The sequence below is a fragment of the Onychomys torridus genome, chromosome 8, assembly GCF_903995425.1.
Source record: "Onychomys torridus chromosome 8, mOncTor1.1, whole genome shotgun sequence".
NCBI lineage: Eukaryota > Metazoa > Chordata > Mammalia > Rodentia > Cricetidae > Onychomys > Onychomys torridus.
The window spans coordinates 108,158,104-108,175,325 of record NC_050450.1 but is presented as its reverse complement, the minus strand read 5'-3'; the positions used below and the strand labels follow the sequence as shown (position 1 = coordinate 108,175,325).

Genomic DNA, 17,222 nt, shown 5'->3' with positions numbered 1-17,222 from the left:
GGTGTGGGGTCACAGACTAGGACCCGGTGCAGTTTCTCACAGCTCTCGGTGGCCTGTAATCCAAGAACCACGTGGTCCAAGTTAGCATGAGCAAGACAAAGGTCCAGGCCACTTCCCCACATTCCCACCTGACTGGGTATTACCTAGAACTAGAAATAAGGGTGAATAGAAGGAAATGGCTGCTGAGCAAGAGCTGGCTGGGCTGTGGGCAGGCCAGTGAGGTCAGGAGGAGGCAGCAATGACCTGAACTGATGGGGAACTGGGCTTGGCCTGGCTGTCCCAGGGGGGCACAGCCCCAGCCAGCCTGAGCACCTCTGTGACCTACCAGCCTGGAGGCACTGCACACTGGGGGAAGAGGCTTCCTCTCTGCGGTTCAACCCTGCAGACTCAGCCTGCCCAGCCATGAGCTGAGACTGGAAGGGAAGCCGGACACTTGTCCCTGCTGCAGCCACCACCATGTCAAGTCCCTCCTTCCGCTCCCCAGTGGCCCTGAGATGAGTGAGCAGCATCTCAGGGCAGCGGGAGGAATAGACAATAAGCACAACGATATAGGGGAAAGGTATTTTAAAACTACCAATTGCTCAGTCAAGTACTTTTCTTTCTCTTTCCAGTTATAAACTGAGAAGAGGGAAAAATGGAGAGAAAAGAAAAGAAAAAAAGCGGTCTACAGAGAGGAAAGCACAGCCTCCCCGAAGCTCCAGCTAGAAAGGCAAGCAGGCAGCGTGGGCTGACCACGCAGGCGGCTGGTCACTCCAGCCCAGGGCTGCTCACTCAGAATAACCTCGCGTTGTAAAAGCTGGCGGCCCTTTAGCAATTAAGCAATTTCAAGTTTGTTTTTTTTTTAAGGAAATGCATTTTCCCCTTTTTGACTGCCTTCCCTTCCAGCATTTCCCCCAGCCCTGTTGTTGCCATCGGTTTTAATCCACACACTAATTGTTATCCCATTAAAGCAGATAGAATTTTATTAGTATTCATGGTTCATCAAGCTAATAATAATAACTGTTACTGCCAAACTGAAAAATAAAAGCAGCAAATAATATTTCTGATGTTTAGAATAAACTGTAAACAAAAGCAATCCGACCTGCCAGAGTGACCCAGCAGGTCCACGCGCAGGTCCTCGGGTTCCCCCAGCTCCACCCACGCTGGTCAGTGACTACCCCTCAATCTGCAGCTTCGCTCCAAGAGACTGGATAGGCGCAACCGAGAACAGGCCCTCCGGGAGGGGAACACAAGGGACTGCAACGCCGGCACGTGCCGGGGCTGGTCGGGACAACTCAGGGTCTCTCTTCTTGAAGCCAAAGCGCGCGGACTCGCCTGCACCGAAATCCCGAGCTAGGCACCTCTCTGAGTTCCGCGGTGCGGGATGCGCGGTCTGCACTCAGGCCACGCTTAGTCCGGCGTTAGCAGAATACCAGAGGCACTTGTTAAAGCGCACGCATCCCCTGCAAACCCATTCTCGCCCTGACACTTCAAGGCTTTATATAGAAACAGGATTTTCTCGTCTTACACTAGCAGTTCCCATTAGCGCTCCCGGGGCGCACACCACTCTAATCCGCGGGCCGGGCGCGCCCTGGCCCCCTCCCCCAGCCACACGGTCGTTCTGTCCCCCGCAGAAAGCGCCACGGTGTCTCAGACGCAGAACGTCTTAACGAGGTGAATGCAGAATGCAGAAAAGAGGCTTCCGCAAGAATTTACTTCTGCAGGAAGGGGTGGGGGAGGGTGGCTAGGAGTAGAAGGCTCGGTTTGCTGCCTGCTCTCGGGCTGCCCTGCAAGACCCAGGGTAGTCCGGGGAAGGCTGCTGGAAACGGCGCAAGCCCGTGGGCTGGGCTGGCAGAATGCACGGCCCGCCCGGCGCTGCGCAGGGAAATGAAACCAAAGCTCCAAGAACTGCTCCGAGGAGCGAAGAGGCCGGCGCTCCTTGCACTCGCCACCGTTGCCAGCTGCGGTGGGGCCTCTGCATCGCACCCGCCCGGGCTGGGCACTGACCTGTGTGCGACGCCATCGGCAGCGGCGACGGGAAGTACTTTCCGGGCTGGAAATGCGCGGCCGGCTGCGCGGCGGGGCCGGCAGGGGCTAGGCGCGCGGCGGCTGCGGCGCTGCGGTGGCCCAGGCTCCCGCGCTCCGACAGCAGATGCGGCGGCGGCGCGAAGTCTCGGCCATCCATACCGGGCCCCGGCCCCGGCCCGCCGCCGCCTCCAGCAAGCAGCGCGGCCGGGGCCTGGGGGCGGCTCGGAGTGCAGGCGGCGCGCGGGCGGCGCGCAGGAGGCGGCGTCTGGGGTCACCCGCGGCACAGACAGCGGAGCCGGTCAACACACCGGCGGACTGGGCTTCTCGGCAGGCGGCCGCGCTCCGAGCCGGCGGCCGCCGTGCAGGTCCATGGTCTGCGGAGGCAAGCAGAAGAGATTCGGTGACTCGGGGGTTCCACTCGCCCGGGGGTCCCCGCCCCTCCCGCTACCAACCCCCTCCTCGCGCGCCAACCGGAGAGGCATCCAGACCGGACAGCGGGGCTGGGAGCGCTCCGAGGACTCCCTACTGCACACGCTTATGCGCCGGGTCACTGGAGCCGCCCTGCACGCGAGTCCGCGAGCACACACGCACCGTCCGAGCCACGCTTGGCCTGCAAGAGCCAGAAGCAACCCAACCGCGCGGCGCGCAGCTTCCCTTTCTGGTCCCTGAGAGTCCCTGCGGCGAAGGCGCCGTTGCGAAGAGGCTGCTGGCTCCGCTGGGTGATAAAAACCCAAATCTGCGAAGCCATCACGCACACTCGCACGCGCGCGCACACACACACTCACACACACCCTCTCCCCTCCCCCGCTGCCCAAAGGTGTCTCGGAGGAAAAAGCCCGGGGTCCACGCTCCCCCCACCCCACCCCGGTCTTTCTGAGGTCCAGCTTTTACTGCATTCCGCTTAACCGAATAACCATGCTAATTAAGCGAGTAATTTTATTGATTGTAACTCAAGAGTTGTTTTTTTTTTTTTAAATAACCTTCCTTTTCTCCTCTCTCCCATCCCCCCCATGCGTCTTTCAGTCCATTCTTTTGAATGTCGTCCCCCACTCAGCCCCAGCGGGACCGGCCCCCACCCTCAAGCATTGTGCCACAACCCCAGACTGGCGTCCGGGAGCCCCGGGCGCCCCTCGACCGCCACCGGCATCACCTGGGCCGCTACGCCGCAGTGCCTGGCCTGCTGTCCCCGAGCCCGGAGCTTCCTAGTGAGGCTGGAACAATCACCCCGCCCCCCAATCAAATTCGCCCAGGATCTTCCTCTGCGGATTGGGGGCTTTGGGGGAGGGGGCTCAGAGTCAGAAATTGTTTTCTCTCGGCCTCCCAAATCGGCCACGACGTTTCTCCATTCAGCGCCTGCCCTGGTTCACCTAACCAAGGCTGGTCTCCGCGTGGCACCCAGATCGACCCTGCAGGGAGGGAGCAGAGACCAAACAGTGCAGCTTTCTCTTGTGTCTGGGTCCCAGCAGACCTTGGTCCTCGGTCTTCCGTCCCCACCTCTACCAAGGCCGACTTGAAACGACCCTCCTCCCCTTTTCCTCTACCCCCTCCCATGGTGAAATCGCAGACAATTTCAAACTCTGAGAGGAGCAACCGAGCACGCGATATAAACTGTACACCACCATGCACGTGCGACCAAAGTCTCTGCCATCCTCCATTTCGAATACTTTTCTCCTTATTTCCGAAATACGAATCGTTTTAATGCTTGATCTCAGCTCCGATGGAAAGGAGGTATTCTTAATTGTGAACTTTGCAGAAAATCAAAATCTTTTTTTAAGCCATCCCACCGTGACAACAAAGCGATTAAGATGTTTTCTATTTCGTAAATACCATTTAAATTGCTATATTTTATGCTCTGGGTTCTACACTGTCTTATTTGCACACTATTTTGTGTCTGATTTAATCTATAACCGAAAACATAATGTATTAAGTGAATACATATTTGCTCAGGTGATAAGCTTTTTTTAATATTTATTCGGAGAATTTTGCATTGTAAATAAATGGGACTACACAAAGACTTCTCTTTGTGTTCAAACTGCATACAAAGAGGTTTGAGGCTCTCTTCCTCTGGGGAGTTTCACTCTCCCCGGGTCCAACAAATAACTCGCCTCTCCACCGCGCGGGCCTGCTCAGCGATCGCCGGGGCGCGGGAGGCGCAGGCCAGGCCCAGGCGCTGCCGGCGCCAGGGTTAGGGGAGGGGCTGCCCAGGGCCCGTGAGGAACTTGCACGCCCCTGCCCAGGCCGGCGCCTCTCGGACCCCGGAGGGCGCTGAGGAGGACAAAGGGAAAGAAGGAAGGGGAGGGAGGTCAGGAACCTGCCGCTTCAAAGGCGCCGAGGGCCGGAGTGGGGTCGGGGGCTGCGCGCGCGGTACAAGGCTTCGCGACGGCCTCCCGGGAGTCGTGTGCGCTGGGCTTTTGTTCTGGGCCCCCACCCCCAGTAAGACATTTCAAAGTAGGAGCGAAAGAGGGGGCTGCAAGCGATTCTCGGGACGCGGGCTTTGAGCTCCCGGAGCAGCATTACTCCCCACCCCCTGCGGGCCGATCGCTGGCTCGTTGGTGCCTTTCTCACAAGCCCACTAGACTTTCTACGCAAACAAGGGCTGGATTATGTCGCCAGTACCCGCTGCTGAGCTTCTGGCCGGACTGGAGGGGACTTTTCTTTGTGTTCGGTCCTGCCGGAGAGCTGCCGCGCCGCCCTGGTCTGCTGGCTCCCTGGGCTTGGGAAAGCCAGCTCGGTACGGAACGAGGGACAGCCAGCCACCGGGGCCACCAAGCGAGGGCCGAGGCCCGGAGCTGCGAGGCAGCAGTTCCCGATTCTCGAGGCTCTGAGGCCTCCACGCGACCCATCTCCGGACAGGACACCGCAATGGACCCCGGACAGGGTTGCACCGGAGGAAACAGAAAGTGGCAGAGAGCCCCGCGCGGCCGAGAGTCGCCGATAAGAACAGGTCTGAAGTACCCGGACCCCCAAAATCCTCCCCCGGATGCTGGGCGTGACCCCCAGAGCCGCAGTTCCTCCAGAGGTTTGGCCAGCACTGGTACCCTCGACTTCTCGAGGCTTGCTTTGTTTTCAAATTGTGCATCTAAAAGCCGGGTCTGAGACGCCTTTGTCCTCCGGTGGAGGCCAAGCTCTGGGGTCCGTGGGCTCCCTTCAGCCGAGTTTCCCGCGCGGATGGGTTCCAAGGGGCCTGTAAGGCCAGGCCGCAGCCAGGAGCGCACAGGACGCGAGCGGCTCCAGCGCGGCTGCACGACCCGCTCCCTGCGAAACGCGCCCCCCCATCCCGGAGAGGAACGAGAACGCGGCGGTGCGAGACCCCGGCTCTGGGAGACCGACCCGTCCCTGGACCACGCCACTCGGGTCGTGGCCTTGAGCCCGCGTGCTGCCCAAAACGCACCGCGTGAAAACGCCCCACTGCTCGGCCCCCTCCTCCACCCCTTTCCTCCAGAAGGAAAAAAAAGGAAAGAACCGTTCCGAAAAGAATTAAGTCTGTGGGGAGCGAAACCTGAAAACCCGCAGGTCCCCTCCGCTCCCGTCCCCTCACTGAGGCCCAGAAAGCAGAGGCCGTGGCCACCGAGAACCGACCGTCCCCCGCGCCGGGGAGCGACCGGGCGGGGCCCATTCAAGGCTGCTGGGGGAGGGGAGTGGGATGGGGGAGCAAATAATTGGGGTTCGCTCGTGGTTCCTCCAGAGCTGGGCTCTCGCTGACTGCCCACTCGGGGCTACCCGCGGGGCTCTTGCTGAACGAAGCGTGGCGGTCTCTGTCCTGTCTCGATAATTTATTTTTAATGTAGGGTGTCGATCGAGACAACAGGCGCTCAGAGCAAGGACGCATTACGGGGGGAATTTTAAACCGATCGATAAAATTTTTCAGAGGAAAAAAATATCGTACTCATACATATAGTCCATCGTTTTTTTTATATTAAAAAAAAAAAAAACCTTTCAACATCATAACGGATTTTAAAAGGGAAGATCTATTATTTCTTAACACCACAAGCCTGAATTTCTTTTGCTTAAAAAATGTAAATCCCCAAAAGCCAAAATAAAATAATAAAATAATAAAAATACAAAAAAATTTAAAAAATAAAAGCAATTTCAGTTACTTACTGGAGGCTGTTTCCTGGATACAACTGAATGCAATACAATTAAATCAGTAAATGTGACTTTGGTTTGTATTCCTATTGGTATTTTCAATGTGCTGACTGTTGCACTGTGAATGCACGGCTTCCACAACAACGACTCTAGCGAGCCCATCCAGAGCGGCTCTCAAACCTGCAGCCCGGCGCGGCGAGCCACGGGCCCTGCATACTAATAAGCTCGTGCCACTCAACCCGGAGCAGCCCGCGCGCTGATTGGCCGCGCGGCCCTCCACGGCCCTGAGCTCGTGCCACTCATTCGGCGTAAACAGGCCTCCCAATAGGCTGGCGCCGGGCCAGGGAGCTGCCAATCAGGGAGCAGCAGGGCTACTACCAAGCCTGATGGCGCCTAATTCAAGCCCAGCGACTGCGCAGCTCCTCTGCGCAGATCGTTGCTGCTGAATGGGAATGTGGTGGCGCAGGGCGGGAGAGGAGCACCAGCGAGCGAGCGATTGAAAGCGCGTGTCCGCGTCCAGGGGAGACTCGGGGATTTGTTTTTCCTTAATTTGTCAGGTCTAACGTTTGGGGGTTTGTTTGTTTATTTGTTTTGCACAGAAGGAAAAGAACAGCCTTACGCCATAAACCAGAAGCCCTGTCTGTCCACGCCTGGGGTCTGTCTGGCAGGTGACTTGGATGCAAGAAGGCCCAACTTCCAAGTGCAGAGGCCCGATTGTCTTGCTGTACCTCCACTCCCAGGTCGCCACCCACTCGGACCCGAGCCGGAGAATACACTTGGTCTGAGGAGCGGCCATACAAACTCCGTAAATGCTTGCCTGGCCCTCCCTCCCTCCGCCTGAGAGGCAGGGAGATGGACCTTTCTCCTCCTGCCATCTATCTGTCCGCTCTCAATTTTATCTCCCTCTGCCACACTCTGAAGCGCAGCGGCAATCGAAATGAAAATCGAGGCTCTGTTGCTAAGATAAGGATTTGCTTTTTTTCATCAGCTCCTAGATTTTAAAAATATCTTCACTTGTTAATTTTAGGGTGGTTGTCATGGTGTGAAAACCATGCTTAGCATTTCTCAGCGCCTGTCCTTACATATTCACAAAATTTCTCACTACAATGGAAAACAGCCTCTAAACAATTCCCTTTATCATAATCAGGACCAAAACCACTTTTAAAAATATTCTGCAAGCAAATATTTCAGTTAGAATTTGGTTGCCTACCCAAATGTTATTTATTTTCAAGAAGTAGAGGTGATGTCTTAGTGGCGATGAATACATAATTCCTGCTCCTCTTGTTCCATGTGTGTCGTGGGGGGATATTTAAGTAGATGCCAAACAACACAGCTAGACTCCTTTGGATTTCTCCTGTCTCTTTCCGGCGCGGACACAAAGGAGTTAAACCGAGGTCTGTGGTCGCCACTCTTTCCCCGCCTTCCTCGCTTCTGCGGAACCGCCGTGATTGGTTGGCACTCCGCCAGCGGGCTGTCCATCACCAAGTGTAAACAAGGCGCTGATTGGCTGTTATCCAGTCCGCACAGGGCCTCCTGAAAAAAGCAATTACTGGCTCCGCGGTTTCAAGGCTACCCAAGGCCGCTTGATGAAAGGAGATAAACCGAGGACCGTTTCCAGGATCCCCGCGGGCCGACCCAGGCGGCTCCCGAGCCGAGGTGCGGCGGAGAGCCCGGGGATCAAAGGCATCTGAAGAGAAAGGGGAAGCGGGCGCACCGCCGGGCCGGCCTGGCCCCCCGCGGGCCGCGCTGACCTGGGGTGGGGGCGGCGGGCGGGGACTCCGGGATTTCCCGCCCGTTCGGGACGGGGCCTCGGCCGGCGCCCGCTCCAGGTAAGCCCGGGTCTCGGCGGGCTGCGCCGGGCCGCTGGACGGGGAGCACGAGCTGCGGGGAGGCTCCGCTTTGGAGATCCGATTAGCGCGCGGCTGTTCTTTACGCGATGGACTCAGGCCAGCCTGTGCGGCGTGGGCGAGGACGCCAGCTCGCGGGGGCGCGATGGCCGCCCCACGGCGAGCGCAGGTCCGGCCAGGCTGGAGGTGAGCTTCGCCGCCGCATCCCGCCCGGCGGCGGGCAGCCGTCTCCCGCTTCGCACGCATGCGGAGGAGCGTCCCGGCTCGGGAGAAACCGCTGCGGGCACCCCAGTTCCCCCACGGTCGGCGCGCGCATCCCTTACAAGCCGTGGGTTTTCTGCGAGGTTTGGAACCCGAGTTCCTCATTTTCCGTCCCAGATCTTATTTTTCCGATCCAAGAGTCCTTATCTGACTACATCCCCGCTTAAAGTAGTCTCTCACCCACCCTCAAAAAGAGAAATGTAAGAAAAATCATTGGGTCCTACAGAGATAACCGCGTGGCGGTCCTCTGAGCCGCTGCAAGCTCGCGGGGACCCGGAAGGCCGGGTGGGGGAGGGGCGCGCCGGGGCAGCTCCGCACCCCACCGCCCTGGAGGGGGCGGGGGTCTCCCAGGCCCGGCCCGAAAGGTCCCCGAGCCTCGCATCTACCCGCTTCCTCGGCCGGTGGAGACTGGCAGTAATCCAGCCGCATTCAGAAGGGCCTGTTAGGCACGGGAACGTGAGGCTTCTCTTCCTCCGCAAGCCGGCTTCGAATCTTGGGGATCCCTAAAAGTTAGGCATGAGGATTTGTCTCGAGCACCCTCACGTGCTGCCTCTTTACACCCCCCACTTCTGTGTCGCTCCCCTGAGAGGCTCCCCGGGTGTGAAAGGCCGGGGCTCCTTGCTGCCTCGCTCCCGCCTCTGCGTCCTTTCCAGCCCCCGCGTTCACTTCAGTCTAGTGGTCTTTTTTTCAAAATAGTTGTTACAGCAAATCGCTGCCGATATGCCTCTGGATGCCGCCAGCAGCTGGCAGCTGCCCAGCGCGGGCGCACAGCCCCCGGCAGTTCCACAAGACCAAAATAAGCTCCCGTGTTCCTCTCGCAGGGCTCGGCCTCCCTCCCGGGCGGGCCCGGGCATGTTTGGCTGGGCTCGCTGTGTGCTCAGAGCAAACCATCCTGGTTCCCTACTTGACTTCCTGCTGTCCGAAACTAACAAGTGTTTTTAATTTTAGGAGAACATGGCGTGAGGAACCGGGTCCAGAGAGCAGCGGGTCTCAGCCTTCCTAATTCTGTGACCCTTTAATACAGTTCTTCATGTTGTGACCCCCAGCCATAAGATTATTATCGTTGCCACTTCGTGACCGTAATTTTGCTACTGTTATGAATCGTAATGTAAATATTTTTTGGAGTTAGAGGTTTGCTAAAGGGGTCGCGACCTACGAGTTGAGAAATCAGTTCTAGAGGGAGAGGAGTGGGGAGGGTTATAAGCCAGAGAGGAGCCTGGGCAGGGTTATAAGCCAGAGGCCTTTGCTTTGGAGTGTCCAAATCTGCAGTCACCTGAAGTCTTAAAAAATTGTAGGTTATTAACGTTGCAGCCACAAATGTCCAATCGCTAGCCCAAGGCACAATAGCCTCTGATACCCTTCATGGTCTCCTCTAGGTGAGGTGCCCTACATAGCCAGCTGTGCCCTGACACCAGAGCACAACCACACAGACATTACACTTCATCAAGCAATAGCGTGTGTCCCCATGGACACTTGTGCAGTTTTGGATGTGTGCTCAGTCTACATGAACATTCTGTGGGCTCACATCATCCATATCTAGATATACCACAAAATGGGCACTGGCACACATGTGAGTCTCGAATCACACTTTTGTGTGCATACAAAAAAGCAAACTGGCAAGGTGGCTCAGCAGGCTGATACTTGCCAAACCTGACCACCTGAGTTAGATCTTCCGATCTCCTGGTCCTTCCATGGCAGGAGAGAACAGATTCTTGCAGGTTTCTTGCTGACCTCACACTCAGGCAGGTCAGCAGCGTGCAGGCACACACAAAAACAGAGCCATGTAATTCAAAAGGACAGTTTGAATCTCACACACAGCACACTGACACACAGCACACATGTACAAGCACTCTCAACTACAGCTGGCTGGCCTGTAGTGGAGCAGCCGGTTACCCACAGACCCTGGTACTGCCTCCAGCATTCCCCACTGCTCCTACAAGGCTGGAGACTGGAAGCAGGCCTAGACCTCCCAGCTCCCAAATGACCCAGAGCCCACTGTGTGAACTCATTGAATAAATAATCACTTTTTAATACAAGGGGGTGGGGTGTATCTCGAGTTACATAAAATTGTGAATTAGTCGCTGCTCCAAATAAATGTGTGCTTGGGCCGGGAGCAGCAGCTCTGCACTGCAGGGTGATTGTGTGTTGGGTGCCTCTCCATTGTTCCCTGGGCCATTAGTCAAAGGGCAAATTAGAAACAATTTCTTGACGACAAAAAAATTGACTCTTAATTCTTCCCACAGAAGTGAAAGGGACAGGTCCAGAGGCCTAAGGCTGGAGCTTGGTTTGGAGGGTCAGGGGGCCCAGAGGGAGAGGGAGACTGGAGCTGGGCTTTGCACCTTGGCAGTACAATAGCATGCAGGTTGGATCCAGGCTAGGGAAGGAGGGACTGGGGGTAGGGTTGGTTCACAGCACCTGTTTCTCCCTCAGTGAGATGACACTTAAACTCCATCCTTGATCTAGAATCAGGGCTTGAAAGGACAGCTGGTGACAATGGGATATTGCACTCTTCTTCTCAAAAGGGGTCAAATTCAGAAGCCTCCAGAGGTACTGGCCTGGTTGGAAGAGGAGGTCCTGGATCAGTGGAAATCTTCTACCATGGCAAGGTCTTGCTAGAAGTACTCCCGAGGTCCTAGAAGGAATACTGTGGAGAAAGGTCTGAGTGTGGCCAAGTCCTCAGTTATCTGGGTCACCCGCAGGTACCTGCTTGGTGCTGTGTGCCTGGGAGCATGGGCATTCTTTGCTAGGTCTTCTGTCTTTGAGGTATAAGGTTTGTGCACAGACTTGACTGGAAGGGGAGAAAAGAGTTGGGATGCCCTAATCCCAAGAAAAACGGGCTCCTCTCCCCCAAAGAACAGTACTTCAGACAGCCCATTTATTTAGCTGGGCACAAGAGGTGAGAGACTGAGGTGCTGCCTTGCTCTCTGGGGGTATCCCAGCCCCCAGCTCCTGTCCCCTCCCAATTGGAGAAACACAGAAGCAGAAAAGGAAGAATTGCAGGATCCTGTCCTATCAATAGGATCTATCGTGCTGAGTGTCCTCTGTTGTACGCACACCTCTGAAGGCCTGGCTGTGCCCCTAGCCAGCATCGTCCCTGAGGCATTTCCCTGACACAGCTCCAAACCAAGCCAGGAACTTGGCTAAATTGAAGCTGGCTCAAGCCGGAGGGACCCCTGTGGGAGGCGCAGGTTCCCCTTCAAGGCCACAGACAGATCTTAAGACCTGCTTCTGAGTTTTAAAAGGCAGGAGAAAAGCCCCAGACCACTTTGAAGTCAGGTAAACAGCTTCTCCAGCCTCTGCAGCCTCCTCCCAGGGAGGTTTAAATCCTGTTGTCGCTGATTTCCTCCAACCAGGTCAGGAGGCTGCCCAGCCCCCTCCCTGCAAAGGAAAGGTGCTTGTTAAACACGGTCGTAATTTGTGGCTAAATATAGCCCAGTGTGTTCACACAGAAAGCATAATTCAGAGGGCTCATTCAGAGGTTATCAGTGAGGAGACCCATCTGGGTTAAATTAAAGTGATTTTCATAAAGGCCCTTTCGCTAGTGATAGAGTGATATTTGTGCTAAAGGGGGTGGAGGAAGGTGGGAGTACACCCCGCACCCCAGAGCTGAGGAGGCAGCTTCCTGGGCCTGAACACTGGGCCTCTCCATTATAGGTCTCTTCGTCCAAGGCTGGATGTGGCTTCTGCTAAGCCTGAGAAGGTTCTGGAGGAACAGGGCAGGCTTTGAGGGCATGGGAGAATAGCTTTGGGGGTCTGCTAAATAAGAAGTGATTGATTTTCCTGTTAGGCTGACCCAGATAGCCCTCAGTCTTGGCAGTAAGGAAATACCCCACCCTCCACTATAGGAGCCCAGGAGGAAAAGCCCGGATAATCGGAGAGATTCTCAATAATAGGTCAGGATGGCTAAGTGACTTCAGCAGCCTTGCTTAGGGACAAGTGCCTGGTCAGTCTGTGTGTTCCTTCCAGGTGTACCCCCGAAGTGAAGCTGGCTTCAAGCCCTCAGAGACACCTGCTTCCACTGCGCCAGGCCTGGCTTTGAAGGAAGTGCAGTGACTGCAGGCAGATTTCAGCTGTGTGCAAATGTGTTCACATAGGTCGACCGGCAGGCTGTGTCTGGAGTGATTCTCTGGAGCCAGATTTCTGCTGCCTGGTCTCACAGTGCTGGGGAAACCAGCGCGGCCTCTGGCCTCTTCTGGCCCTAGAAGGCCGAGTGCCAGGGACTCCTTGGATCCAGGCTTGCTGAACTCTGGATCCAGGGTTTGCAGTTCTGCCCTCTTGCCACCTCAGTTCTACTGGCTCCTCACCCCCCAGCCCTGTTACCAGGCCGTCTCCTACTCTCTTCCTTTCAACCTCCCATACTGTGAAAAGCCCAGCTTTAGCCAGACTTCACCACCACCATTTTTGCCCCACAGAGGGGAACTGGTTGGGACACCCCAGAGCCATGGGACATTCTTGTTCTGGAGTTCTGCCTCCTTCTACCCCTAGCTTTCTGGTGGTAGTCCCCCTTTGGGCCTAGGACTTAACACTCAGCAGAAGACCCCCTCCCTGGGGGTTTCCACCAGTGATATGAGATGCACACTGTGCTCTTTCTGTCTAATTTCTGGGGAGATTTGAGCCCTTGGCTTGGTTACCTGAAATATTTATAAGCCAAATAAAATTTCCCTCCAAGTTCCCACTGAGCATCAGGGCCAGTGGCAAAGCTCTGTCTCAAGCCTGGAGGCAACTGGACCACTTGATTGCTGGCTCCTGGCTGAAGTGTGGCATGGCCACCGCCTTTTTTGTTAACAGGACAATTGATCCATTAAATTAAAAATAAGTCAATAAATCCGTTTTTTCCTAACACGTGTGAATACACATAACACCCCAATCTCAGACATCGATGCCAGCAGGGATAGGAGACTACCAGGGGACATTACCACAAGTGGCCCCAAAAGGAAACTACCAGGATAACCTCTTCACCAGAATCCAGGATGGCCATCAAAACCTGCCTAGGGGCCATCACTGAGCGCTCCAATTCCCCCACCCACTTTCTAGCATACTCCACTTGGGCAGATGCTGCAATACAGAATGCAGAGCTCTGTATCAGTCCCATTGTGGCACTGGGAACCCAGCGTGAGGTCCCTTGCTGCTTCCCAGCACACTAGAAGGAAGGCACAATTCGAGGGAACGGGGTAGTTAGTTGTCTTCCCACCGTGTTTTTAAGTAGCAGGATTTTCAGATGCAAAGAAACAAAAAGCCTCCAGAGGTGGGCCATAAAAAATAAAATAAAATAAAATAAAAAAATCAAAGCCTCTACGTCCGAGCCAGAAACAAAAGCTCTTTGGAAATGCCGTGGCGGGAGCGCGTCTGCGTCTTGAATCTCGTGGAGCTGGCTGCCCGGGACCCGCATCCCGAGAAGGAGTGGGCAGGCGCGAGTGTCACCACCTGCTCGCGGCTCAGTCCTGTCCCCGAGAGGAGGAAAGCGGCCAGAGGCACCATAACCACAAATTTATGGCCTGGGTGACGTGCTTTCCTCTCCCACAATGGGGCCTGGTGACATTAAACAGAAAATTGATGAGAGAGAAGCGAAATCTAATCTCTTTCTCTTCCACATCGGCTCTTCGCGCTTTGCGGGGAGGGGGTTGGGGCGGGAGGAAGACAGTGGTTGCCTGGAGTTCAGAGCTCTGGGCCAGAGGCTTCTTTCCATCTGGTTTCTCAACACGGGTAGGCTAGGGGGACTGCGACACTTCTTGGCCTGCCCACTCGCCGCTGCATTTCGGGTGGGATTTCGGAGCCAGGCACCCGAGTGGGACATCTCCGGTGCTCGCCCAAGCTCCCAAGAACATCCCATCCTTAGCAGAGCACCCCGCCCCCACCTTGGACACTAGCGCCCACTCCCCTCCACTGCCTGCTGCGCGGTTCCCCCGGGGCGCACCGGGTGCCTCCTGGCATTGAACTGCGCTTGAGTCCTTAAAGGAGCCGCTCTTCTTCCAGCCTTTGTCTAGGGGAAGGTCACTCCAAGAGGATGCCAGGACAATGCCCTAAGGGCCCGGTGGGGAAACCTGGGCCCAGCTGCCCCGGGCCACACATTACCTAGACGCTCCAGCCTAGGTGATGCCACCTGGGCTGTGCAGGCACTGCTGGCTGAGGTCTGAGCTTTCAGTGAGAGTGCCCCTGGGCTCCAGGGGATGAAGCTTGAGCCAATTCATGCCTTGCTTGACTCTGACCTATATGAGAACGTGTCAGATTCTACCTCTGTGAACACTCCAGATTTCTCAGGACCCACCCACGGAGAGGATGATTCCCATTTTACACTAAATTAAGGCAGTTTGACAAGTAACTTGTCCTTACCCAGGATCTGGATATATAGATGCTGGGTTCTGGGTCCTGACACTCATGGAGTTCCGTCATTCACCTTGATAAGCCAAGAACAGAAATATGTGGGCCTAGAGACCAGCATTAGGGTGTATTGGAGCACCACACCCAAAGAAGAATGTTCCGGAAGTCCATTTTCCGGGGTCAGCCCCTCTGAAGCCTACACTCAGCACCCTGTCTGAGTCCCTGGGATAAAGCCTAGCAGGGCGGCTCTCCCTCTCAGCCTGGATGTACAGTGGGAATCTGGAAGCCAGATTCCAAAGGGTCAGGTTGGCCTGAAGCCAACAAGGTTACGTTTAACAGGCTTGAAGTGAACCTCTACTCTTAGGTTCAAAAATCGGTTGTAAAAATGCAGGCAGCTTCCTGCTGTGGACAGGAGGAGCCAACCGCAGCTGCTGCACCATTCAGGCTGGACACACACACACACACACACACACACACACACACACACACACACACACACACGTCTATTCCCAGCCAGCCCCCTTGTGAATCTCCCTGAGTGCCTGCAGCTGAGGCTGGCCCCCAGGGTGGGGGCTCCCAGGATGTCTGACCCAGAGCTTCTGATGTCAGGCCCTCTGGGGGAGGGGACGCAGCTGGCGACAGCAGAGAATGGGGTCCTTGTGCCACTGTCATCAGGCCCAGGGCTTCGATGAACACGGCTTTGTTCGAACCCACACCCCGTGGTGACCACGGGACCAGAGGATCAGTGGGTCTCAGAACAAGAACTGCCTGCCTTTTGGCTTTTTGGCCTTTTGGCCTTGGTTAACTCTTAAACAGATATTGGCCGCACAGTCTCCCCAGCCATGTGCCTAGGCTCAGGCAGGAGAGATGAAAATTCAGCCCCAAGTCTAAGGTCAGAACCGACTTTGTTCAAGTTTTCTGATAAAATGACTGTAGCCAGTGGTGGAGGTAAAAAGTAACTAGGTGAAGGGAGCTGTGTAGGGTGCGGCTGACTTCCTCAACCTCCCTTCGGATTTCAAGTGCAGCTGGCAGCAGACACCCAGTGATAACTCTCAGTATGGCCTGGCTACCAACCTCCTGAGAAAGAGGTCCCACTGCAGGCATTGAGTGGCCAGACCAAGCCTTAGTCCTGAAAAAGGACCCCTCCTGCAGAGGGCCTCATGGTGACTCCAGAGCAGGTGGGTTATGGATCCCTAGGGATTTCCAGAGGATAAGGGGGGGAGCTTTTCTGAGGCCTGGTGATGAATGGCAACAGTCTGGTTTAGAATGTGGGGTCCTCCCTGCGTTGTGTGTGAAGGTTTAGAGTGGTGAAGACATTGGAACCCTGGGGACTGTAGTGAATGGTCCATTCTTGGGTCAACAGTCCAAGGACCCTGGAACCAGGGTAATGGAAGGATCGGTAAATTTTATTCCATTTATAATTTTTCCTATTTCTCACTTTTCCCTTGAAATGTATTTATTTTGTAATCAGAAGCAACCAATCAACACTACCCCAGGAAATATGCAGACCTGAAAGTCAGTCAGTGTCTCGTAAAGGTGGATCCTGTGCCTTAGCTGTAGGACCCTGTGGGGTCTCTGTTCCCCTGTCTTCATCTCTGCCCCAAAGGCTCCCAGCACATAGAGAAGGCTTGCAGAGAAGTCGCAAATCAACTCCTTCCCTGCTCCCCCATGGTAGCTGGTAACAGTTGTTTTAGGAACACACATAGAGAGGCACCTCATCCAGGTTGAGGTTTCTGACCATAAGAAGCTGCATGGCCCTGGGAAGGGCAAACCAATAACATACAAATGTGCATGTTGAGACGAAAAATGTACCAGGGTTCAACTATATCGGGGGTTATAGATCCTGACCTTCAGGCTAGGACTGGCTTCCATCAGAACTTCAGAGATGAGGAACAGTCCCAGCAATTCAGAGTCCTGTCCCTGGAGATGGAACTAGTCAGCTAGCCCATACTTGGAGCCATGCAAGGAAGCAGCTGCTAAGTGTTGTGGGCCTTGGCAAGGCTGGGGTTCTTTCCACAACCCTTCACAGACCCCTACACCCTTGTGGTCATTTCTGTCTGCCCCCCCATCCCCATCTCACGCCGGTCTCATCAAGTCTGCCCTGTGACTGGTGATAGTCTGGCCCCAACCACTCCCCAGTGTGAGGGTCCTATAGGAATTTTTGTCAGGAAGTGGGTAGGAGGTGAGCTCCAGGGGTCACTGACTAGGTCCAGGGCCTAGGTCTGGCTTGACATGTAAGCAGAATAGTCCTAGGACTCTAAAAACTCCAGGAAGGGTAGGAAAGTTTGGAATCTAAGGCACCAGCAAGAAGAGGTGTGAGGTAAGATGGCCTACAGCCACTCTCCACTGGCAAAAAGGAAGTACCAGACACAGCAAGGCCCCAAGCCTTCCAGTAACAGCTTCTGTGGGACCATTGGAGGTCCAGCACATAAAAAGGAGGGAGTCAAGGCTCACTCCCACAAATCCATCTAGGGAGGAAACAGGAGACCTGGATGGACATGAACCCAGGTCATGCAATCCCAGCCCTGAGAACCCAGAGCATGAGTTTCAGGTTGTAACCATGGAGTCCCAAGAAGGACCTACTGGTTACTGGCTCAGGATGACTAACACTCACTCAGGGAGTCCCAAGTAGCCCCGAGGAGAGCACTGGGGGTTGTCTTGGGCAGATCCCATCCCCCATGCCCCTTCTCACCACAAAGCAGA

At 55.4% G+C, this 17,222-nt stretch overlaps 1 protein-coding gene across 6 annotated transcripts in view; it reads right to left on the bottom strand.

Annotated features, from left to right (window-relative positions):
• Bahcc1 (BAH domain and coiled-coil containing 1) overlaps positions 1–8,779 on the bottom strand; it is a 64,050-nt gene extending 55,271 nt beyond the window's left edge. For 3 of the 6 annotated variants that reach the window (XM_036196990.1, XM_036196986.1, XM_036196991.1), the window contains exons 1-2: positions 6,109–6,307; positions 1,987–2,381 (exon numbers count right to left, since the gene is read on the bottom strand). In XM_036196990.1, the coding sequence (XP_036052883.1) occupies positions 1,987–2,164 (178 nt within the window). In that variant the 5' untranslated portion in view covers positions 2,165–2,381; positions 6,109–6,307. Of the gene's footprint in view, positions 1–1,986; positions 2,455–2,598; positions 2,781–6,108; positions 6,308–7,303 lie in introns of those variants that run through there. The other 3 variants (XM_036196989.1, XM_036196987.1, XM_036196988.1) reach the window with 3 other exon arrangements.
• Between the last annotated feature and the right edge of the window lie 8,443 nt (positions 8,780–17,222).